General features: G+C 38.0%; 1 protein-coding gene across 6 annotated transcripts in view; it reads right to left on the reverse strand.

The window, feature by feature from the left end:
- The window catches only part of Best1 (bestrophin 1), a 99,339-nt gene that overhangs the window by 62,360 nt on the left and 11,973 nt on the right, over positions 1–25,006 (reverse strand). For 3 of the 6 annotated variants that reach the window (XM_073961365.1, XM_073961362.1, XM_073961361.1), the window contains exons 2-3: positions 4,462–4,759; positions 4,180–4,281 (exon numbers count right to left, since the gene is read on the reverse strand). In XM_073961365.1, coding sequence (XP_073817466.1) covers positions 4,180–4,250 — 71 coding nt within the window. In that variant the 5' untranslated portion in view covers positions 4,251–4,281; positions 4,462–4,759. Of the gene's footprint in view, positions 1–4,179; positions 4,397–4,461; positions 4,760–25,006 lie in introns of those variants that run through there. The other 3 variants (XM_073961366.1, XM_073961364.1, XM_073961363.1) reach the window with 1 other exon arrangement.

A 25,006-nucleotide genomic window follows, 5' to 3' on the forward strand; every position in this document is an offset into this window, starting at 1 on the left:
ATTCCAGCTATTACGAGTACGGCTGCTGCAGATACCGTGCGCTATGCTGATGTTACGCGTAATGCCGCTGTTCTTTGCACGGACAATAGTTTATTCGCCCTGGAGCGGGTTTTTAGAGCCGGAGTCCAAATTTCCGAACCGTACAATATTACACTATTGCACGCCTCCATGAGAATCTTTCTCCTACTTGGCAGAGGGCCGCCAATATTTGCCATCAACTGACTCAATTGTGAGGTTATTCTTGCAGCTTTAATGGTTGCATACTCAATCTGCATTGAGTATGTTAACTTTGAGTACAGTCTCATGCCTAGGTATGTATTGTGGGGATTACTATGTCTCCTATGTTCATCTCTATTTCGGTGGGGATATGTCGTCTGGTAAGCAAAAGAAGTTCTGTTTTTGCAGCTCTAATTGAAGACCATGTTCATCCAGCCAAAGTTTGGTGCCTATCATAGTTTGTCGCAGTTTACTTTGGGCTTCATCAGCGTTTCTGGCTTTAATAACTGCTGCTATGTCATCTGCGTATCCGACAAGGTAGGTGACATGTGGCATTTCAATTTTCAGAATTTCATCGTAGGCTGGGTTCCACAAGTCAAGTTCGAGTATAGAACCTTTGGCTGACTTGTATTCTTTTGTTGCCTTGTTTGGTATCATACAGCAGCGTTCTACTTCTTACGTAATCTCTGATGATACTAAGTAAATATTTCGGGATTTTTAAGATTTTATCTAGAGCTTCTATAACGTCAGCCCAGCGCAGACTATTGAAAGCGTTTTTTACATCCAGTGTGGCTAACAATATAATGGGCCGGGAGTGATGATTTCCACCTTGAGCACCTTCTTCAGTGTCTATCACGTATTTGAGGACTTCTACCGTTGATTTGCCTGGACGAAACCCGTATTGTCTTCTGGAGAAACCGCCTGCAGCTTGTATGGCTTCATTTAGTCTGGGCTTGATTAACATCTCTAGTAGTTTCCCAGCTGTGTCGAGCATACAAGTGGTCTGTACGCTGATGGTTCTGTGCTTTCACCCTTTCCTTTACTTAGTAGGACCAGTTTTTGTGTTTTCCATGGATCCGGGAAAGCGCCTTCCATTAAACATCTATTGTACGTTGTGAGTAGTACATTAGGGCGGTTTTGTGCAATTGCTTTAATAACTTCGGTAGGTATGCCATCGGGACCGGGTGCTTTTTTAGTTTTGAGGCTTTGAGCAGCTGCTTGCAGTTCGACTGTGGTGAACAGTGGTATGTTTGCGGGAGATTCTGGTTCCGTTGTTCCTTCTCTAATGGTGTGTTTTGAAAATAATGTGTTCACAATATTATCCATAATGTGTTCATCCATCTGGCCAACCTTGTTTTTTGATCCGAGTTTTCGCATGACGACCTTGTAACCCAGTGATGTATGCTCTTAGTTCTTCCCATTTTTGTGTCTTACTTCTCTCGAAGTCGTGTGCCATATGTGCTTCGCCTCTTCGTCTAGCTCTTGTGTATTTTCTCCTCATCTTGAGACAATTCCACCTGGACTCATCGATCGTGTTGTTCCACCGATAGACCTCTTTTCGTTTTGGACGTGCGATTGCTTTCGGCATAGCTTTGTTACAGCTTCTAACGACAATATCCATCAAGTTTTTCACGGTTTGTTCTGCATCTAATTCGTCTTGTACTTCTTCAGCTAATCTGTCTATCTCTGAGAGTAATACGACTGTGTTGATTGTGTTAACGTTCCATTTTCGAGTGGATACGTTGGTACATTTGGTCTGCAGGTTTTCATCTGTTTTCACACAGAAAGATATGTATTGGCGGTCGCTTCCTGTGTATGTTTCCATTGCACGCCATTGTTTAACTTTCCCTAGTAATCCATCTGAAGCAAAGGTTACATTTGGGATTGCGCCTTCGCACCCTGGTCGTCTGAAAGTTGCAATGCTTCCGGTGTAGTTACACCTAATCGAGCTACCATATCTACAATCTGCTTGCCTCTAGCGTCTGTTGGCGGCATACCCCATTCGACAGCGTGAGAGTTGAAATCTCCGGCGATTATAAATCCTCCACGTTGGGACATTGCAAAATCTTCTATCCGCTCTAGTTTTTCTTGAAAGGTGTCAATGTTGTCGCTTGGGGTAAGGTAGCAGCTAACAATTGTACGATTGTCAATTTGACCGCTCCTTCTTACATTATCTTTACCGCAGGGGACCCAAATTGCGGCAGTTTGTTGATTCATCTTCCCCCCTTCATCCATGTCCCGTTTGCGATGCTTGCGTACTGTTCGCTGATTAAAACAATGTCAGTGTTCTCTTCGTGTACAATTTGAGATAGAAACGCATGCGCAACTTTTCCCCGATGCACGTTAGCCTGGAGGAACCTCATTGTTTATATTCTTTGTTTGGTTTACACCTATAACTGCCGGGCATATGGTTTGTTCAGCTGTTTTTGTACTGCGAGTAGATCCAGCAATTCACTGCGTTTGTACATTCCTTCAGTTTGTGTCCCTTCTGGCCACACCTTAAGCACATTCCCATGTCTTTGCGGTCGGGTCCTTTGCAGTCCCATTGAATATGACCCGATTCGAAACATCTGTAGCATCGCTTCACTTCTTGTTTGTATTTTATTTTGGCGTATCCCAATCCAATAAATATCCTGCGCTTATCGATGAGTTTATTTGCATCTGTTGCAGGTAAAGATACAAAAGTTTTTGTCTTGTGGACGGATTGAACTGCCACGTTTGTGCTTTCTGGATTCACATTTTCCCTAAGCGTTCTTAATACATCTGCGTAGTTGCGGCAGTCTCGAGGTTTTATGACGACGGCATCTGGTCTCTCCTTTGGTCTCTTCGCACGTGGCTTCCTCCTTCTGCCTACAGTTTTCCATTCAGGTTCGTCCTCTGTTTGGGTTCGGTTCGACACTGCTTCTAGAGGATTTTCTTCTGCTTCCTTTTTGTGTTTTTTCTCCGGGTTGGTTTCAACTGGACTGGTTGCACTTCGCTTCTTTTGAATTGCTTTTGATGTTGGCGTGTTTAGGCATGTTGCGGAATTTTGAGCCTTCACAGAATCAATCTCTTTTTCGGCCTTTTTCCAATTTCTTCTGTAGTCACCAATAACATCTAATAGCTCGGCTAGTTCGTTAACGCCATTTTGGACGTCTCTGTTTATGTTGCGCTGTTTGGCGAAAGCTTCTCTCATTTTTCGAAGCACACTATGGCACTTCGCGAGCGCTTCTTCTTCTGATGTTCTCATCTTGAGAATGAACTCCTGTTTAGGGGAGTTGTTGATCAGTGCTGATCTCTCCCTCCGTGCTGCGCCGGCGTTTGATTGTGGAGTTTCTATCACCGTCGGCGTCTCCGTTACTTCCACTCTGCTACCTTCTTTATGGGAGTTCACTGGAGTTCTTTTGGTTTTCGAACTCATTCGAAAAGCATTTTCTCCTTCTTCGATGGTTTTGGGGGTTTCATTATTCGTCATCAAGTTATGGGGGTCCCAACTCAGAGCCGTTATCCTTACTCGTAATGCAGTTGCCTTTCTTTGATCCCGAGGGTGCCTTTGCGAGCAGTGAGGTCCTCGCTAGCCAGCCAGGTCGACATTAATCAGGATTACATCAACTGAACCTGCAAGGTCAACTAAATGACGACGAAGTAAGAAGCGTTCCCTGAGTCCTATCCAAGGTTTTATTGGGACGGAAGACAGGCCCGACATTAATCTGAAAGCCATTTCGGTAAGATGCCACTCTCACCTACTGAGGTAACAGAATGCCGCGTCTGCCAGCCCGAAGCAGTCTTGTCATAAAGTATCCGGATCGGTGTCCATGTTCATAGCGATGTCATCAGCGTGTCGTTAATAATATTTATAATAATAATAACAATGATAATGATAATAATAATAAGAAATAATTTTGACCCGTTAATATACATAGGATAAGGTGTAATGACTTTTCAATTAGGAATATCGGATTATTTTCACATGTATGTATAAAACCACCTTTCAACTTTTACTTTGAAATATAAATTCAGTGAGTGTTTTTCGTTCTAGTTTTGTTGTAATATTTAATTCCAACTTTTGCAAGAGTAATTAATTTACTGTCACAGATTTTTGAGGGGCTTAAAAAGAGGGAGACCATTGTTCCCAAACCACTGACGAAAATTAAGTTCATTAAATTAATTTTTTAAGTCGATTAAATAAATGATTTAACTCACCTCAGCAGCAATTTGAGAAAACAACCAAATCCACGGCACGTGGCAACTTCACCGGTGTAGGTAACTGTCATTGTGGTAGCTTGGAATTTAAATTAATAGCTTCTAAATTGTATAAAATTTATATATAAAATTATATAAATTACTTATATATATTTATGTACATATATACATGTATATATGTATTTGTAGCACTTTTATAGATTTTATTTTGTAAATGTTTTTATTGTAATTTGTTTTATCACAACAGATACACAGATACAGATATCTGAACTTTTTTTTTACTTTTGGGTTTTACTTGTTGGGTTTTTCACTTAGTTTGTGGTTTATTGTTGTTGGTTCTTTTTAATAGAGGTACTAATTATACAATGAATGTCTGGAAATATTTGCGAGTATTTCAGTTCAGCAACGGCAGCAGCAGCAGTGTGATTTTTTTTCTTAAATAATTTTGTAGCATTTTGTTCTCAAGTCGTCATCGTCGTCTTCGTCGATTGTTATACCTTATCTAAATGTGAACGAACACTTTTCATCATCATCAGTTGTTACTGGCATTTGTTTTAGGGAGAATAGGAATAGTAAGAAACTGCAAAGAAACCGAGAAAACGTGGAATCAATAACAATTAAACTGGAAGAGTTTTTTTTCTTTTCTAGAAAAATATAAATAAATTACAAAATCATCATAAATCTTCGTACGGTAGACGATAGAAAAGAAACAATAGAAACAATAATGTGAACGTTTGACCTTGGTGTTGTTGGGAAGTGTTTGAGCACGAAGCGGAGTTTTATCGTATTGATGGTAGTAACAGTAAAACCTTTGTACTATTAAATTTTAGATTTTTAATGTGATCTTTAAAGCAGTCAAAATTTCCCCAAAACGTGTATTTTTCTAAAGATTTTTAGAAACAAACAAAAATTCCACAAAAAGTGGATTTTTAGCAGCCACCAAAAAGGCCACAAAACGCGAATTTTTTAAAGATTTTTAGCAGCCACCAAAAAGGCCACAAAACGTGGATTTTTTAAAGATTTTTAGCAGCCACCAAAAAGGCCACAAAACGTGGATTTTTTAAAGATTTTTAGCAGCCACCAAAAAGGCCGCAAAGCGTGAATTTTTTAAAGATTTTTAGCAGCCACCAAAAAGGCCGCAAAGCGTGGATTTTTTAAAGATTTTTAGCAGCCACCTAAAAGGCCACAAAACGTGGATTTTTTAAAGATTTTTAGCAGCCACCTAAAAGGCCACAAAACGTGGATTTTTTAAAGATTTTTAGCAGCCACCTAAAAGGCCGCAAAGCGTGGATTTTTTAAAGATTTTTAGCAGCCACCAAAAAGGCCGCAAAGCGTGGATTTTTTAAAGATTTTTAGCAGCCACCAAAAAGGCCGCAAAGCGTGGATTTTTTAAAGATTTTTAGCAGCCACCAAAGAGGCCACAAAACGTGGATTTTTTAAACAATTTTAGGAACCACCAAAGAGGCCACAAAACGTGGATTTTTTAAAGATTTTTAGCAGCCACCAAAAAGGCCGCAAAGCGTGGATTTTTTAAAGATTTTTAGCAGCCACCAAAAAGGCCGCAAAGCGTGAATTTTTTAAAGATTTTTAGCAGCCACCAAAAAGGCCGCAAAGCGTGGATTTTTTAAAGATTTTTAGCAGCCACCAAAAAGGCCGCAAAGCGTGGATTTTTTAAAGATTTTTAGCAGCCACCAAAAAGGCCGCAAAGCGTGGATTTTTAAAGATTTTTAGCAGCCACCAAAAAGGCCGCAAAGCGTGGATTTTTTAAAGATTATTAGCAGCCACCAAAAAGGCCGCAAAGCGTGGATTTTTTAAAGATTTTTAGCAGCCACCAAAAAGGCCGCAAAGCGTGGATTTTTTAAAGATTTTTAGCAGCCACCAAAAAGGCCGCAAAGCGTGGATTTTTTAAAGATTTTTAGCAGCCACCAAAAAGGCCGCAAAGCGTGGATTTTTAAAGATTTTTAGCAGCCACCAAAAAGGCCGCAAAGCGTGGATTTTTTAAAGATTTTTAGCAGCCACCAAAAAGGCCGCAAAGCGTGGATTTTTTAAAGATTTTTAGCAGCCACCAAAAAGGCCGCAAAGCGTGGATTTTTTAAAGATTTTTAGCAGCCACCAAAAAGGCCGCAAAGCGTGGATTTTTTAAAGATTTTTAGCAGCCACCAAAAAGGCCGCAAAGCGTGGATTTTTTAAAGATTTTTAGCAGCCACCAAAAAGGCCGCAAAGCGTGGATTTTTTAAAGATTTTTAGCAGCCACCAAAAAGGCCGCAAAGCGTGGATTTTTTAAAGATTTTTAGCAGCCACCAAAAAGGCCGCAAAGCGTGGATTTTTTAAAGATTTTTAGCAGCCACCAAAAAGGCCGCAAAGCGTGGATTTTTTAAAGATTTTTAGCAGCCACCAAAAAGGCCGCAAAGCGTGGATTTTTTAAAGATTTTTAGCAGCCACCAAAAAGGCCGCAAAGCGTGGATTTTTTAAAGATTTTTAGCAGCCACCAAAAAGGCCGCAAAGCGTGGATTTTTTAAAGATTTTTAGCAGCCACCAAAAAGGCCGCAAAGCGTGGATTTTTTAAAGATTTTTAGCAGCCACCAAAAAGGCCGCAAAGCGTGGATTTTTTAAAGATTTTTAGCAGCCACCAAAAAGGCCGCAAAGCGTGGATTTTTTAAAGATTTTTAGCAGCCACCAAAAAGGCCGCAAAGCGTGGATTTTTTAAAGATTTTTAGCAGCCACCAAAAAGGCCGCAAAGCGTGGATTTTTTAAAGATTTTTAGCAGCCACCAAAAAGGCCGCAAAGCGTGGATTTTTTAAAGATTTTTAGCAGCCACCAAAAAGGCCGCAAAGCGTGGATTTTTTAAAGATTTTTAGCAGCCACCAAAAAGGCCGCAAAGCGTGGATTTTTTAAAGATTTTTAGCAGCCACCAAAAAGGCCGCAAAGCGTGGATTTTTTAAAGATTTTTAGCAGCCACCAAAAAGGCCGCAAAGCGTGGATTTTTAAAGATTTTTAGCAGCCACCAAAAAGGCCGCAAAGCGTGGATTTTTTAAAGATTTTTAGCAGCCACCAAAAAGGCCGCAAAGCGTGGATTTTTTAAAGATTTTTAGCAGCCACCAAAAAGGCCGCAAAGCGTGGATTTTTTAAAGATTTTTAGCAGCCACCAAAAAGGCCGCAAAGCGTGGATTTTTTAAAGATTTTTAGCAGCCACCAAAAAGGCCGCAAAGCGTGGATTTTTTAAAGATTTTTAGCAGCCACCAAAAAGGCCGCAAAGCGTGGATTTTTTAAAGATTTTTAGCAGCCACCAAAAAGGCCGCAAAGCGTGGATTTTTTAAAGATTTTTAGCAGCCACCAAAAAGGCCGCAAAGCGTGGATTTTTTAAAGATTTTTAGCAGCCACCAAAAAGGCCGCAAAGCGTGGATTTTTTAAAGATTTTTAGCAGCCACCAAAAAGGCCGCAAAGCGTGGATTTTTTAAAGATTTTTAGCAGCCACCAAAAAGGCCGCAAAGCGTGGATTTTTTAAAGATTTTTAGCAGCCACCAAAAAGGCCGCAAAGCGTGGATTTTTTAAAGATTTTTAGCAGCCACCAAAAAGGCCGCAAAGCGTGGATTTTTTAAAGATTTTTAGCAGCCACCAAAAAGGCCGCAAAGCGTGGATTTTTTAAAGATTTTTAGCAGCCACCAAAAAGGCCGCAAAGCGTGGATTTTTTAAAGATTTTTAGCAGCCACCAAAAAGGCCGCAAAGCGTGGATTTTTTAAAGATTTTTAGCAGCCACCAAAAAGGCCGCAAAGCGTGGATTTTTTAAAGATTTTTAGCAGCCACCAAAAAGGCCGCAAAGCGTGGATTTTTTAAAGATTTTTAGCAGCCACCAAAAAGGCCGCAAAGCGTGGATTTTTTAAAGATTTTTAGCAGCCACCAAAAAGGCCGCAAAGCGTGGATTTTTTAAAGATTTTTAGCAGCCACCAAAAAGGCCGCAAAGCGTGGATTTTTTAAAGATTTTTAGCAGCCACCAAAAAGGCCGCAAAGCGTGGATTTTTTAAAGATTTTTAGCAGCCACCAAAAAGGCCGCAAAGCGTGGATTTTTTAAAGATTTTTAGCAGCCACCAAAAAGGCCGCAAAGCGTGGATTTTTTAAAGATTTTTAGCAGCCACCAAAAAGGCCACAAAGCGTGGATTTTTTAAAGATTTTTAGCAGCCACCAAAAAGGCCGCAAAGCGTGGATTTTTTAAAGATTTTTAGCAGCCACCAAAAAGGCCGCAAAGCGTGGATTTTTTAAAGATTTTTAGCAGCCACCAAAAAGGCCGCAAAGCGTGGATTTTTTAAAGATTTTTAGCAGCCACCAAAAAGGCCGCAAAGCGTGGATTTTTTAAAGATTTTTAGCAGCCACCAAAAAGGCCGCAAAGCGTGGATTTTTTAAAGATTTTTAGCAGCCACCAAAAAGGCCGCAAAGCGTGGATTTTTTAAAGATTTTTAGCAGCCACCAAAAAGGCCGCAAAGCGTGGATCTTTTAAAGATTTTTAGCAGCCACCAAAAAGGCCGCAAAGCGTGGATTTTTTAAAGATTTTTAGCAGCCACCAAAAATGACAAAAAAACGTGTATTTTTTAAAGATTTTTAGCAGCCACCAAAAAGACCACAAAACGTGCATTTTTTAAAGATTTTTCGCAGCCATCAAAAAGGCCGAAAAGCGTGGATTTTTTTAAGGATTTTAGCAGCCCCAAAAGGGCCGCAAAGCGTGGATTTTTTAAAGATTTTTAGCAGCCACCAAAAAGGCCGCAAATCATGGATTTTTTAAAGATTTTTAGCAGCCACCAAAAAGGCCACAAAACGTGGATTTTTTAAAGATTTTTAGCAGTCACCAAGAAGGCCACAAAACGTGGATTTTTTAAAGATTTTTAGTAGCTACCAAAAAGGCCACAAAACTTGGATTTTTTAAAGATTTTTAGCAGCCACCAAAAATACCACAAAACGTTGATTTTTTAAAGATTTTTAGCAGCCACCAAAAAGGCCACCAAACGTGGATTTTTTAAAGATTTTTAGCAGCCACCAAAAAGGCCATCAAACGTGGATTTTTTAAAGATTTTTAGCAGCCACCAAAAAGGCCATCAAACGTGGATTTTTTAAAGATTTTTAGCAGCCACCAAAAAGGCCATCAAACGTGGATTTTTTTAAGATTTTTAGCAGCCACCAAAAAGGCCATCAAACGTGGATTTTTTAAAGATTTTTAGCAGCCACCAAAAAGGCCATCAAACGTGGATTTTTTAAAGATTTTTAGCAGCCACCAAAAAGGCCACCAAACGTGGATTTTTTAAAGATTTTTAGCAGCTACCAAAAAAGCCACAAATCGTGGATTTTTTAAAGATTTTTAGCAGCCACCGAAAAAGCCACAAAACGTGGATTTTTTAAAGATTTTTAGCAGCCACCGAAAAAACACAAAACGTGGATTTTTTTAAAGATTTTTAGCAGCCACCGAAAAGGCCACAAAACGTGAATTGCTTTAAAGATTTTTAGCAGCCACCGAAAAGGCCACAAAACGTGAAATGCTTTAAAGATTTTTAGAAACCAACAAAAAGGCCACAAAACGTGGATTTTTTTAAGAAACCACCAAAAACGACACAAAACGTGGATTTTTTTAAGATTTTTAGAAACCAACAAAACGCCACAAAACGTGGATTTTTTTAAGATTTTTAGAAACCAACAAAAACGCCACAAAATAAAACAACAGACTTAAGTGTGAGTCGTAAATCATTACAAGTTCCCACTGTAATGTAAATGCTATGTATTTACATTACTTTTATCAACATCAAATGTGATACCCAAAAATTATTTCCGTATTTATGTGTGTCAACAACAATAACAAAAAAAAAAAAAAAAAAAAAACAAGCAAATATTCCCCTACATCTTTACAAACATTTCGATACAACTCTATATTGATATAGCGACGGACGGATAATGACGGAATCAAATCGCCGGCGTAAACTTATTCATGTTTGCCGGTAAGGCGTACGAATTTATCATGAATCGGCAAGTATCGCTGCGGTGGTATTAGCAATTCTATAATTAAGCTTTTGCTGTGGTCCGCTGGCATATGAATGCGTTGTAGACAAAAGGTCGTTGGCTTTCCCACCAAACTAGCCACCAACCACAGCCAAGTAGCTCGTCGTCAGCTAGCAAATTTAGCAGTGAACGCTTCTGCTAGGTAACTTTGTTTTCTGTAATAAAATTACGTCACTGTCGCATTAGTTTTTGGTGGGGAAAATAAAAAAAAACAGAGTGACGACGATGGTCAGTCGATAAAAAAACAGAAACACAAACACAGAAAATAGTTTGGCAATTGACTGACTGACTAACTGTTGAATGAAATTCATTGTTTGTCTTATTTTTGGGTTTAAAGGTGAGAATGAAGAGTAAATTGTTTTGGTAATTTGCGAGGTTTTCGTTTTAATTGTTGATTATTGTGTCAATAAACTTTATTTTCTTATTACAACAAGTTTGGGAAAAGCAAAGGAAGAAAAAAACAACATCAAGTCATGTTTTGCTCCTTACCAGTTTCAAATTGCAACCTATACTTATATGTCTAAATTACCAGGAAAATCAAAGTTAGATGGCAAGCTTAGTTTATTAATTACAATATTCGTAGTTACAATATTACATTAACTTCAGTATAAGTTTCGAAGCATTGCATGAAAAGCCACTTCCACAGCCGATATGCCTGATAAGCTGCGTAACTAACAGCGAAACCGGTCACATAATTTGGTGGTTGTTTGGGAATCTCCTCAGTTTTCCTTTTTCATATGCAAAAATCTTCGATCATTCAGCTCAACGAGAAATTAATAAAAAATAATATTAATGATCTGCGCTCTAACAGGAAAAATGTTTAACTATTGTTGTTGTTAAATGCATTCGTTCGTACATCCTTTTCAGTTATCTGGATCCGTTTTCTTTGTGTCCAGATTGGACTGGGTGCGTCCATAAGGAATCAAAAGACATGTGAGTGGGTTTATTTGCTCATCCACATGTAGGACATTAGTTGGGTATCGATCGTGCTATAAATTCGGCAAATTGCTTGGTAGCTGGCGTTATGATGCTGCAATGGATGGGATGGTCTCCTAGTAAGGCATGCCGATAGCATCGAAACAGATGCTGCATCCACAACATCTTCGTCATTTCATAAAGATTAGGCACTGGTATCATGAGGAGTCCCCAAGTTACAATCCTCAGGGCGGTATTCTGCATGCTTTGAATATTCATATATGTACATACATACGCATGTTCCCATACAAATCCCCGAACGGACATGGGAGACTTCTAACATATCAATGAGTGCACGCCGATAAGTTTTACATGGCTGGTATACACAGGAAATGCCGCTGTTTGCCACCGTTGAAAGGTATGAAGTTTTTGCCTGGCTTGGGAATCGGACCCGGGCATACAGAGTGCAAAGCGGACGTGCTTACCATTGCACCACGGTGGCACCCTGAATATTAAATAGCCTGCCACTTCTAACATAAATAACGTGTGCGCAAACGTTAACATACCACACTTGCCAGCATAGCTTACCACAGACCGGCCTATTACATTGTCAGAGGTCAATAATGTTTCTTTGTCAGCACCTCAAGTGCTGCCGGCCACCGACTTGATGTAGGAATACTTCTGATCTTGTCTCAAATAGCTGTGACTTTAGCAGCGACTTAAACATACTATAACACGTTACACTTAATATATTGGGGTAGTAATAGTCGGAATCAGGGTACCATCGACCAATGTGTTCAGGCGGAGCCTCATTTCAGCCGTCCAGGTGGTGAAACAGTTGCAGTTGATTTAGCGGCACTATGCCGTTAAAAGGTAGAGTTTAAATAGTTCTGGAAATACCACCCACCTTGGGGGAACTACCTGTTTTCCTCTACGGGTTTTGGACTTCTTATTTCTGAATTCCAAAAAACAAATGGCGTCCGCACAAATAGTTGATTATTCCAAGTTTAATACACGGAAATTTTATGAGCTACTCGAGGATCTGAGGCAGTGGGCAGCTCTATGAAGCAGTGATTGGTAAATTCTCTGAACCCTTGCCAATCAACTTTTCCGTGGTTCAGAAAAGTATTGCATTCAGAGAATATGATGTCGGGTGGTATCTTAACGAAGACAATGATAGGAAGGTGGTCTATAAGCCAAGGGAATTACGGGTTGCCAAGACATGTCGTTCATCAGATAGGGTGCCACAATGGTGATGTCTACTAAGCTGTGGAAACCTTTTATCCTAGTGGGAGCGTCTTCGTTCACTGTGCGGCCAGCGCTGAACCCCTCTGGTTATTGCCTAGCACGGAATGCTACAGATTATGATGAACACTGAAGTCCTCTAGCACCAGTCGGTTAATGCCCTCCAATAGTGAACTAATATCAGGCATATAACGATTTATCGTCGTTATGTACACATTCCGCACTTCTACCTCGGATTCCCACACTTTTCTGCTACACCCATTGAAGCGAAATAGGTATGTACTGGACAGACTGGTGTATTAGGAAGGCAAGCACTCCTCCGCAAAACGTCGTAACCATCTTAACGTTGCAAGCTACAGGTGGCGGTGAGTATTGTTTCTACGATTTCGCTGATATTGTCGGCGGAGACAGAAACGTTGGGTGGTGATCTGGCGCAGCAACAAAACTCATATCACAGTAGTCCAGATGGCGACTACAAATACATTACACCTTACCGATGTTGACATATGGTGGATGCGGATCTGGCAAACGAAACAAATCCATGGCCCGGCACGGATCAACAGAGCTCGTAGCAAATAATAACGAAAGCCATTTCGGTGGAATTCCACACCCATGTACAGATATAACAGAACGCCGGCTCGTAATATATCCGCATTGTGTTCCATGTTCGTAGCCAGGTTGTGAGTTCTTGTCATGGCACAGTGTCCGATTTTCCGAAAAACCTGGCCAAAACTCTAAAAATGAATGGATTTTGACCTAACCTTTGGTTCTTATGTTTTTCGGGCCGCTGATTACATTTTTGATATTATTTAACCCTCAGGCGGTCATTTAAGGGGTCTTTTTGGTCCCTCCTCCTATAAAATGTTATCTTATCGGATCAAAATATTCTACAAATGTCTTCGCCATCAATTTTTACTATAGGTCCTAGAATACACCAAAACTCTATATCTTACCTTAACTCCAGAAAAATGCAAATTAGAAAAACATTTTAGGGTTAATGTCGTACTTCATCAAAGTTTTGGCAAAATTGTCATACAAAGCATAATTTTAGAAGAATGGCGTCAAAGACAAAAGTGTTCTCAGCTAAATTTCACTATAAGTCACCAAAGAAATGAAATCCCTATTTGCATTACATACCAAGGAAATATCGGTATCAATTTTGCCAAAAAACCAAGAAACTAAAATAGGGGTGCAAGCTTCCAAAATTTCTACAGTTTTGGTATTATTTGAGTTAAGATCACTTGGAATCCTTGCACTTTAGGTGTATAATGTCTTTGGCAACTTTACTGACAAGAATGCAAGGAATATTTGTCTTAAAAAATTAACCCTCGTGCGAGTCATAAAAGGGGTCCTTTTGGTCCCTTTTTCCACAAATCTTTAAAATCTCCTATAAAATTTGGCGGGATCAGACCAAAATATTCTAGAAATTTGTTCGCCATAAAATTTTACTATAGGTCTTAAAATATATCAAAACTCTAAATTATGCCCAAACGCCAGAAAGTGACCCTATACTATATTCTGACATTCTGAATGAAAGAAAATCTGTATATACCTGCAAGACAAAATACCACATAAAAACGAAAAGTGCAAATATGTGCAGGATGTTTCGATGGAAATTGGTAAAAAAACCCTTCCATTTTATGAAATGATAAATTACACGGCCCAACTCGATCTTACTCACAACTATTTTCATAATTTATTGTGAAAATTGATCTTGAAAAAAATTAACAAGTACGAACATCAATTATTAAAGAACGCACAATTCATTGGCGACACTGAACATCTTAAATACGTTTCACATACCTTTCATTACAATTACAAAAAGAAAGTATTTAATAACAGTTGTTTATTTTGCATATTATCATAGATTTATAAACAACTTAAATATTAAAAAAAAATAAAATTCCAAATAGGGTCACTTCGACCTGCTTTTATACCCACTTATTAAACAAGAAATGTATATATTTTTTTCATAACTACACACACTGGGATCCTATAAACAATATCTGACCCTTTTTAGTGTAAATTGATAAAATTTTTTTTCGATTTTTGGCCAGGTTTTTTGGAAAAGCGGACACTGTGCATGGTTTTGGTGAGACGAAAAATAATAACGACATTAACCTGAAAGCCATTTCGGTGGGATTCCACCCCCATGTACTGATGTAACAGAATGCCGCTGCTACCAGACCGAGGCTCGTAATATATCCACATCGTGTTCCATGTTCGTAACCAGGTTGTCATCATGCATTGTTTGATATGTTAGGCAATCATTCCTGACATGGGAAACTGAAGCTGACGCGATAGCCGCACTCTTCAAGCAACTCAATATGTTGCTCTTCTTCTTCTTCTTTATTTGACTATTTGATTTTCGAATGTTGGCGACCAAAATTCAAATACAAGAATATTATTACAATAGTTTTATAGTATGATAAATAAAATTATTAAATATAGTTTATAATATCGGCAAAAGTCTCTCCGTTTCTGGCTTCGCTTAGCAGATTTATGACATCACGTATGCCGGCCCATTCTTCGAATTTGTTGATCTATAGTAGTTGTTTCCTCCCTCTAGTAGGCCTTTCTTCAATGTTTACACGGATAATACTTTGCAGCAGTTTCTATTTCAGATTTATCATAATGTGGCCCAAATATGCCGTTTTCCGTCTCTTTATGTTGTTCAGCAGTTCTTTTTCTTTATGTAATCTTCTTAGAACCTCATTATTTGATATGAATTGTGTCCATGATATCTTTATGATGTGACGATATGTCCCCAATCTCAAATGCTTCCAGTTTTTTTCATATCTACGGATTTTAAGGTCCATATTTTCATGCCATACAATAGGACAGACCATACATATGTTTTCATATATCTTATTTTGGTTTTTATGTTTACATTATGGCTTGTAAAAACTTTTTTATATATTTAAAGAAAGTGTCTCTGGCCATTTCAATCCTGAAGGCTATTTCTTTAGAAATGTCCCATTCGTCGTTGATTATAGTTCCAAGATATTTAAAGATTTGGACTCTTTCCACATTTATTTCATTAATTTTTAATGGGGCTGCATTAGCATATGTATGATGTTTCCTAATGACCATGTATTTCGGTTTTCTTTGATGTTAATTTTCAGATTGCAAGTGGTCAATCTGTTAACCAGTTCTTGGAAGGTGTCATCGGCATACCTTATGTTGTTAATGAACGTTCTATTTACATATATTCCTTTCCGGACACCATTTATTGATTCTTGGAATATTCGTTCAGCGAATATATTGAATAATAGAGGGGGCAAGACACAACCTTGTCAAACATCTCTGGAAATATATATATTTTCGGTCAGTTCGCCATATACGTTGACTTGCGCTGTTTGGTACCAGTACAAACTTTTAATGCATTCAACCTCATTCTCTTCTACTCCAATGGACAATAAAATATCCATCATTTTGTCATGTTGGACCGTGTCAAATGCCTTTTCATAATCAATAAAGCATAGTAACACGTTCTTCTGCGAATTTCGACATTTTTGAACTAACGCTTGTAAGGCGAATAGAGCTTCGCGGGTTCCCATCCCATCTTTAAACCCAAACTGGCTGGTCCCAATTGCCTTTTCACATTTCATGTAGATTCTGGAGTGAATAATCTTCAGAAATATTTTGAGTGCATGGCTCATTAGACTAATTAGCCGATAGTCGTTACAGAATTTTGGACGACTTTTTTTAAGGGATGGTTATAAATGTTGATGTGAGCCAATCTTTGGGATATTTACTGATTTCGTAAAGTTTCGTTAGGAGGTTTACGTTATCACCATCAATTAACTTTAACAATTATGAAGGAATCTCGTCAGGACCGCATGCTTTATCTTTTAATGCCTTAATTGCTGTTTCAACCCCTGTTCTTGTGGTAGGTATCCCGGATAATTGACCGATTTTCGTCAGTAAAAATGGTTTTTATGTAATTGCTTCATATATTTTTCTTTTCAGTAGTATCCAAGGCGGCTTGATTATTTTCATTATATAATACTTTTGGTATTCCTCTGTAGTATATCCCAGCAACTTCCTTAATTTTTTTGTGAAGATTGGCGTATTTTAATTTGTATTTCCCTGTTTATTTCGTAGTACAATTCGTAATTCGTGTTTTTATATTTTCGCCGTTCTTCCATTAAGTCCCGTATCTGTTTCGTCGTCCAATCTTTTTTTGTGGTTTTCCTGTGTAGGACAGATTGTTGTCAGCAATTGTTTTAATGACACATTTTATGGATTCCCGTTCTCCATCTTAACTGTTTACTGAGGTGAGTTCGTGGCTTAAAAGTTGCTTTACGTTTGTTCGAACTGTTGGCTCCTGTAGTTTCTGTACATGAATCTTTTTCTTGTGGTTGGTCCGCTTAGCGTGTGCGGAAAGTTTAATTCGTAATTTAGACATTAATAAGTTTTGATCCGATGGCACGTGTACCCCCGGGTATGTCGAAGTCTTTTTTATGCTTGAGCTGAAGTCTTTATTAATAAGAATATAATCAATCTGATTTCTAATAATATTGTCCCTTTTGTCTAGGGGTGATTTTAAAAGGTTTCTGCTCTAATAGATCAACATTGGTCCATATTAAGTTCTCTCAAGATTCAGGTCACGCCCATCTCTTTGTTTCAATTTGACTGGAATTTACGTTGATTTAGGCAGTAACAGTGTAAAAAATGGGTCATTGATTATATTTCCCTATTCGAGTCTTATAACGGGATAGCCTTCAGACTGGTTGTACACTAGGCAGGGGCGATTTGCATGGAAGGAAAAAACCTTAATGGGCCCTTCGCGTTTCTGATTCCTGGGATTGAACTGAGCAAAAAAGTCCACTAGACCATAGGTCTACGGTGAATCAGAAACGCGAAGGGCTCATTAAGGTTTTCAAATCGCCCTGGCCTATTGTACACACAGTACTTCTAGGTATTTTATGCTAAACGAGCTCAGAATAATTGAGATTAACAGTTTAACATTCATAAAAACACAAATTTCGATAAGAAAACACTCCGCTCATCAATCTTTTCATATTTTTTGCCTTCTATTTGTCGTTTCCTTTGAATTTGGGTCAGCTGAAATAAGTGCTAATTTCTTAAGAGAATAAAGGCAGTAACAAAGAAAAGAAAACAAGCTCATAACTTGCTAAGATGTTGAATCGCTAACTACACAAATTAGTCATCAATAAATTTGTCGTACAATAGGTTGTATCGCTGAAAACAAGTGTTATGAGAAATAATGTGATGTCATTTAAACCTTTAATTTGAAAAATCGTTAATATAGACGACGTTAGGCGTTTTGATACAACAAAAAGACGATGGAAACAGTTCTGCCTCTCAGACTGTTCATTAAATAAAAACGCAAAAGGGCTATGTTTAAAAGAAACACTTTTATTATTTCTCGGAAAAAAAGTTATCAGATTGTTACTATGTAACGCGTTTGAATGGACTTTGCTGAATGAGCGAATTATTTCAATGTTTTTCTACTTAAGTACTACTTATGAGCAGGGAGATTCTGGTCTAAGTCCCAATTTACATTGGGCGAGTTTACTTGCGGCAATTGTCATTTTGTAGGAGAGAGAGGTGAGGCATATGGTAACCCTTTGCCTCTCAGCACCCTCTCTCATTTTTGGTTCAATTTAATCTTCGAGTTTTCAGTTAAACTGGAGATTAATTCAAGCCGACTTTTTTTCCTTTAAATCAACACTACATTGATTGCAGTACAGTCAAATTGAAAAGACATTTGAATACATCTGACGTTAGTTTCTGAATTCGAAACACGATTCAATTGCACAAATTATAGATATCAATCTGTGTAAAGCGTTCAAACTCAATACATGCTACGTAACATTACATGAAAACCTTAGATGATGCCGACCCACACTCAATTGCAATATCGCGATAACAAACAAATGAATTCAAATGGGTCTGAATGAATGAATATCTCGATGATTTTGCCCACCGCCACCACTCGACTACTTGCACTTGAAAATTAATTTACATTGTTTGTAAACAAACACCAAGAGTTAGTGGTCGAAACAACCCCCTGGCCGCCGCCCTGCAACTTCTCCCCAAAAAGCAATGTAAACACTTCAAGGAAAATCGCTCATCAATTAACGAAAATTTCACATAACCTAGTACACGTTCTCAGCTATTGACAGCAGACGTTTAACTTTGTCGTTTATTTTAAGTTTTTCCCATTTTATTAAGAGACAAAGCTCGACGGGATCCTCCGCACAGCAGGGTTAAATAGGAAAGGCCATTAGAAAATCCCCTTACATATACTATGTGGGTACGAATGAATAATCATTCGTTGCCGTTTTGTGTCTGGTCCGAAGACAAAGAATTGTCATCATTTTTGTGTCGTACAGTAATAACACACACGGACCAACCGACCGCAGTTTTTATTCTGACAATAGAAACGAAATGAAGTGCCGTCGTCCAAGTGACCAGACTGTCGGGTAGGCGGCATGGCTCGCCAAACACAAACCAAACATAATAATAAAATTACAACACACAAAAAAGGAAGAGGATGATGGGTGACTATGAGAAACTGACACTGTTATTTTGGTGGCTAACCAAATAGTCATTCAAATGAAAGAGAAATTGTGTCGTCACATGATTAAATCATAGTGGTGTACAGTGGCTCACAGAAAAGGAAAACACTATCAACACACTTCATATTTTTATTATTTTTTATTCTGCTGTCTGATGGATTTGATCTTGCGAACTTGTGATTTGTAGACGAACACACTTCACACTAGGCTACGCGGGTTGTTATTTGTTTTGTTTAACAAAAAGTACCCGGCCGGCGGTGAGCGTTGAACTCTGATTTGTAGTCGGACACACACGCTCTGTGCCACCGTACTCATAACTTAGTAAGGAGTAACATAAGAAGTTATTTTTGTTTACATTATTTTGTAATGGGTTACATAATGCCTAACGGATCCGAATTTTTGCTGGCAAATATGTCCAAAATTTTCTTTGAGAAATTTAGATTTTCTCACGACTTAGATTTTTCTCGAATTGTGGCAAAGGTAGTTGCAGCAATATTTAAGACAGACCGGAAACTAGGCATTCTTGTTTCTGGACTGTATGTTTAAGCATAATTTAAACCTTCCTTCTGTGTAAATACGTTTGAACGAGTCTTTTTCAATACTTCCACCAGCATTAGTTATTTCTCGATAAACCAATTTTAAAGCTGATTCTCACAGTACTTTCTACAGCATGTGAAACGTTTGTGTTAGAGAATTCAGCATCGTTTTTGGGTGCATAGTACTATACTATGGTGACGTGTGTTACGTTGTTCTTAAATCGAGCCATAGTGAGATGTTGGTTTCGATTTCTGCAACGACTTAGCGCTCTTCGATATTATGATCAGAACTCCGCTTATACCTAAGACTTGGATCGTATAAGACATTTGCTGTTCTAGATGTCCAAACCTCGATGATTCACTAAGGGAAATAATGGTTTTAGACCCCAAGTATGCTTATACGAAATCCGTTTCAGACAATTTGAAGTTGATTTAGTCATCGCACAGTGGATCCACTTGTATGGAGAAAGTGGCCAAAAATATTTAGAGTGTAAAACTTAAGCCAATGCTCCGGTTACAGCTTTGTGCTGCTGCGAAGAGTGTTTTAAGAAACCTCGAGCGTGACATTTTCCCCCTTTCCCCTCTGGAGGGGGTATACGGTAAGAATTGTTTTATGCTGTTAATACAAAATGACATGAACAAAGGTCCCGATTATCCTATGATGCAAAAATAGGCTTGGGGAAACCAAACAATCTCCAAAACAACATAAAATCCAACAAATTTAGCGGATTAAAAAAATCAATATTTTTGTCTGAAAATTGGTAAAATTTTTAATATAGACCTTATAGCGTTTTTCCTAGAAGGCACGTACCGCCAACGAAAGACTAATTCGGAAGAAGATTTCTTCATCTTGCCACTGATGCCAATTATGTTAATGTACGTGGTCTAATTAAAGAGTTATACGCTAATATATCCATAGAAACCCTACTCTAGGGACCCACCATTTATAGTCTGGCACAAGATGGCAGTTGATTTTATTACTGAATAATCTTAAACCCATAACCTACTTTGGAAATTTATTCCCGAGGTGGGCATCATGACTAAAATCTTAGGTCAAATTTAAGTATATGATAGAATTGGCATTAAAAAATACACCAATAAAATATGCAGCTGACTAGAATTCCAAAACACGCTAAAACACTATTTTTAATAAAAATTAAGCCATTACCCCCTCCTTCAAAATCCACTATAATATTTTGCTATACGTATTAGTTTCGCGATATTTTGAATATATTTATTTGCACTTCAAATATGGGTTGAACTCCCAACGAAAAATATTAGTAAAATGTTCCAACTTTTGAAGCTATTCTTAAGAAGATCGCGTTCGAATGAAGCCAAAACTAATATATTTTTAAAAAGGTCTATGCCATAGCTGTCATTGTTGCCAGATGTTGTACCAAAATTTTGACATTCATTTTTTTATTTTTGGCCAATCCACTGTGCATCGGTCCAAAATTTGGCTTTCGTAATTTTGTCCAAATTTAGTTTAAGTTCGAAGATGGATTACATCGGTCCACTCCTTCCGGTACCTCTCACACAAAAGTTCGGAAATGTTTGAAAAATTTGTGTGCACCATAACTCTTGATGGGAGCAACCGATTTGGTCCATGCTTTGCACATGGTGAAATTTCTACCATACTTAGATTAGGTTCCAATATGGACTCAATCGATCCACTCCATCGGGTACTTCCCAGCCAAAATTTCGGAGAAGTTCAGTTTAGGTCCTTCTCTCGGATCGCTTTGATGTTTATTGTAACAACTTGTATTTACTCTCTATACGACGCTAAAAATTTCATCGGAGGCAAGTCCATACTTCCTGAGAAAATAACCTAAAAGGTACATAAAACCCCCATGACACCGTGTGTAGTGGTTGTAGCGCAAGATGATTCTCGAACGGATCTGCCGATCCGGTCCAAAATTTGGCCTTCGTAATATTTTGCCCAAAATTATTTTAAGTTCGAAAATAAGCCACATCGGTGTAATCCTTCAGGTACCTCCCCCACAAAAGTTCAAAAATATTTGGTCTATAGTTTACACATCCTACCATATCTACCAGATATAGATCAAGTTTGAATAGGGACTATATACGTCCACTCATTCGGGTACCTCCCACACAAAATTCCGTATAAGTTCACTTTAAGACCTGCTTTCGGATCACATTGATTTTTGTTAAACCAACTTGCATTCGCTGTATCCTTTACGACGGTAAAAGTTTTTTCAGGGCAAATCCATACTTCTTGAGAAAACAAACCGAAAGGTGTTAAAAGCCCTAGCCATGTGAAGTGGCTGGAGATAACTCTCGAACTGATCAACCCATTTGGTCCAAAATTTGACCTTCGTCATATTTTTTCCAATTTAGTTTCCGATCTACAACTTCCGGTGCTTCCCCCCCCCCCCCCCCCCCGTACTAAAAAAAGGTCACTAAAATGGTATGCACGATATCTCTTGAACGGACCAACCAATTTGGTCCAAACTAGGGATCTCCTAGTCCAAATTTAGTTTAACTTCTAACTTAAAAGGCAAGTAGAAATATCCAAAAAGGGCCACAAAATTCTGAAGAGACCCTAAATACATTAGATATGTCCTTGGTTGAAACTTTCAATTCACATAGGCTGAGGGTATATCTTTGTCGGCTGATACTTTTTTCGACTAGCTTCAGTATCCTGTCCAGCACCATAGATCACATCAACGGGTACGGCCGCCAGATCACTAACTTCCCCACCGATTTCTTTATTTTCGTTAGTTAATGACCTTGACTCTTTTCATCATTTGCTATGGCTGCAAGTTGCTCTTATCCACATCGCCTGAGATGAGGATATCTCTGAGATGACCCTCGATTAGCAGCCAATGACTATTACTGAGACACCAATTTGGATTAGCGTAGTCGCACAGCTTTGTCAATATATTTCGGGTTAGACGAGCAATTTTCCTACGGCCTGCTACTAATTTTCCATGCCTTTGGGATTTTGGTATCTTTATTAGTAATATTCTCGCGGATTTGGGTTGATCGACTGCGGTCTTGGCATTCCATCTGCTATCGAGTTTTTTCCACACATTCATCTCGTGTTGTCAATTAATCCCGGTCCACACTAGTATGAATATCATTAAAAAATTTCTTGAAATTAGGCGTTCTTAGTTCGAATTTCCCACTACAGCATTTTTATGATTTTACTCTACTATGGAACTCGATCTAGAGACGCATAATTTCGTGTCAAAATTTCAGTGAAATTACTGTAGTGTGGCCCGGGACTTATTGTGTAGAAACAGGGCTTCGGAGTCGAGCCATTTTTGGTCAGACTCCGACTCCGACTCCAGTCCATTTATTTTTCGACTCCGAAAAAACTCCGGAGTCGACTCCGAAAATAGATAAAATAAAATTCACAACATAAATTACAGTCATCTCAGTTTGAACTTTCAAGATACATTACATTGGGAGGGTACCAAAACATAGACCTATATTGTTCGTTTTTTTCTCGTTGGCAATACGGAATACAAAGTAACAAGCACTTCAGCATACTTCACACTTCAGAACATGTAGCAAAACCCTTCAAAGCAACTGCAATCGGACAGTATCTTACAAGGTTTCTCTACCTAAATACCGACATACGAGTATATTTACAATTTTCCGAATTTGACTTATGTACCCAATGAGACTCGAAATACCAAATTACCATAATTACCGCAGCGTGATAGAAGACCAAAATAGCGCATTGCCCCTTAACATACACTTTCGTGGTTAAGGTTACTTGAAACCTTTATGTCAAAAGGGATCATTTTCTTCAAACCGTTAAGAATTTTGATTTACACTTGTAGGCCTTTGCCTACATAACTCTTTATCTTCAAGGACAATATCTCGGATTCTTGTCCGCCCATAATTATTTTTTACGTATTGCACCACGTAATGTGACAAAAGAAATCCTTCGAAATACATAAAATCGGGCCGTGCCGTTATACTAAATCGTAAACCGTAATTTTAAAACCGGCAATTTTACATCTTTATACTTTATAAAGTTCCCGACGAATATTTCAATATGTTTCAAACGGAATGACAATTTAGTATCTTATGGTGGAAAGTGTCTTCTGTCTACCACTTAAAAAAGAATACAAGTAAAACCAGCGTTTAGTATGGCTAAGTGGAACTGAAATCGGAAATGGTTAAAAAGTTCTGGAAATTTATGTATATATCCACCATCCTATAGAGGTAATGCTCATAATTTAACGTCAATTTGTAAAATATTTTTCATTCCTCAGCATATATAATATTTTTCATTCCTATTTATAAAAGACGCATTGTTCTTCAAACGACAGAATATGCCGTTTAAAAAATAGCAGGAACATCGTCTTTAAAAAGATTCTAAATTTTCTCATACAAATTCAGCAAGAAGTCCAGAATTTGTTCCTATGATTTCCCTTAAAGTACTACAAGGTCTTTCATAGAAGTCCGACAGGTTCTTTCATAGCAGACATAAATGACTTCTAATAAAAAACAACAAGAGAAGACCAGTGAGTATTCTATAAAATGGTCTGTAAATCTTCTAAAAGATCTTCCCTAAGTATATTTGGAACATGCAAGCATTATTCCAATCAATTGACCCAAAAATGTTTCCGATATGCATATTGTAGTCAAAATAGAGATTAAGAGTTTTTTTTTTTAAATTATGATCATTTAAATAATTTAAATTGATTTGACAAATGTTGATAAATGTAGAACAGATTGTTGCCCGGAGTCGGAGTCGAGCTTTTTTTCACGACTCCGGCTCCGACTCCAGCAAAACTTGCTAGACTCCGACCCCAACTCCGAAGCCCTGGTAGAAATGCCACTTTCAGCTATATATTTAAATGAAAATATATACATATCTTTGGAAGTTGCTTCAAATTGCTATTTCAGATTAATTATCCATTACCATCACGAAAATCTCACCAGTAATGGCGTTTGAGATCAGGGACTCTTAAACCCATTTTACATTTAATATGTTTTATAAAACACACATCGTTTAAGTTGTCAATTCCATACAATGCTCCATACAATATATGTATGTATGTCAAATAAATGACGTAAATTCCCAAAAACACCTGTTTTTAGTGCAAGTGTAAAATGCGTTTTAGAATTTCTTTAATAGTCACGTAGTTTTTAATTATTTTACTTGAGCTTCTGCTCGCCCCAAGAGTTCCGGCTTTGTAATTAATACCTACTACACCCAGAGCATCCTGGTAGAAATTTAGGAGATCCTCGACTCTCCATATAAGGACTTTATGTTTTTTACTGAATTCTATGGGTTCATCTTTATAGCAAAATCATTTCTAAATTGACACTAATTTTATTCAATATTTTATTTATTCCAATAACATTTTGACAAATCAAGGCAGTATTTCATTTAAACCAGGTTTGTATATACATAACTAATTTATTTTTCAGGTCATTATCTTGATCGAAGCGGAAATCACGATAAATTTTTTCTGCACTCTGTTGTAAGTTTTGTTTTAGTATATTCAGATATATAGTGTTTTATCCACATTTCCTTCTATCAAAACCAATTTCTATTCA

The sequence above is a fragment of the Musca autumnalis genome, unplaced genomic scaffold (genome assembly GCF_047663935.1).
Source record: "Musca autumnalis isolate F117 unplaced genomic scaffold, ASM4766393v1 scaffold_1, whole genome shotgun sequence".
Taxonomy (NCBI): Eukaryota; Metazoa; Arthropoda; class Insecta; order Diptera; family Muscidae; genus Musca; species Musca autumnalis.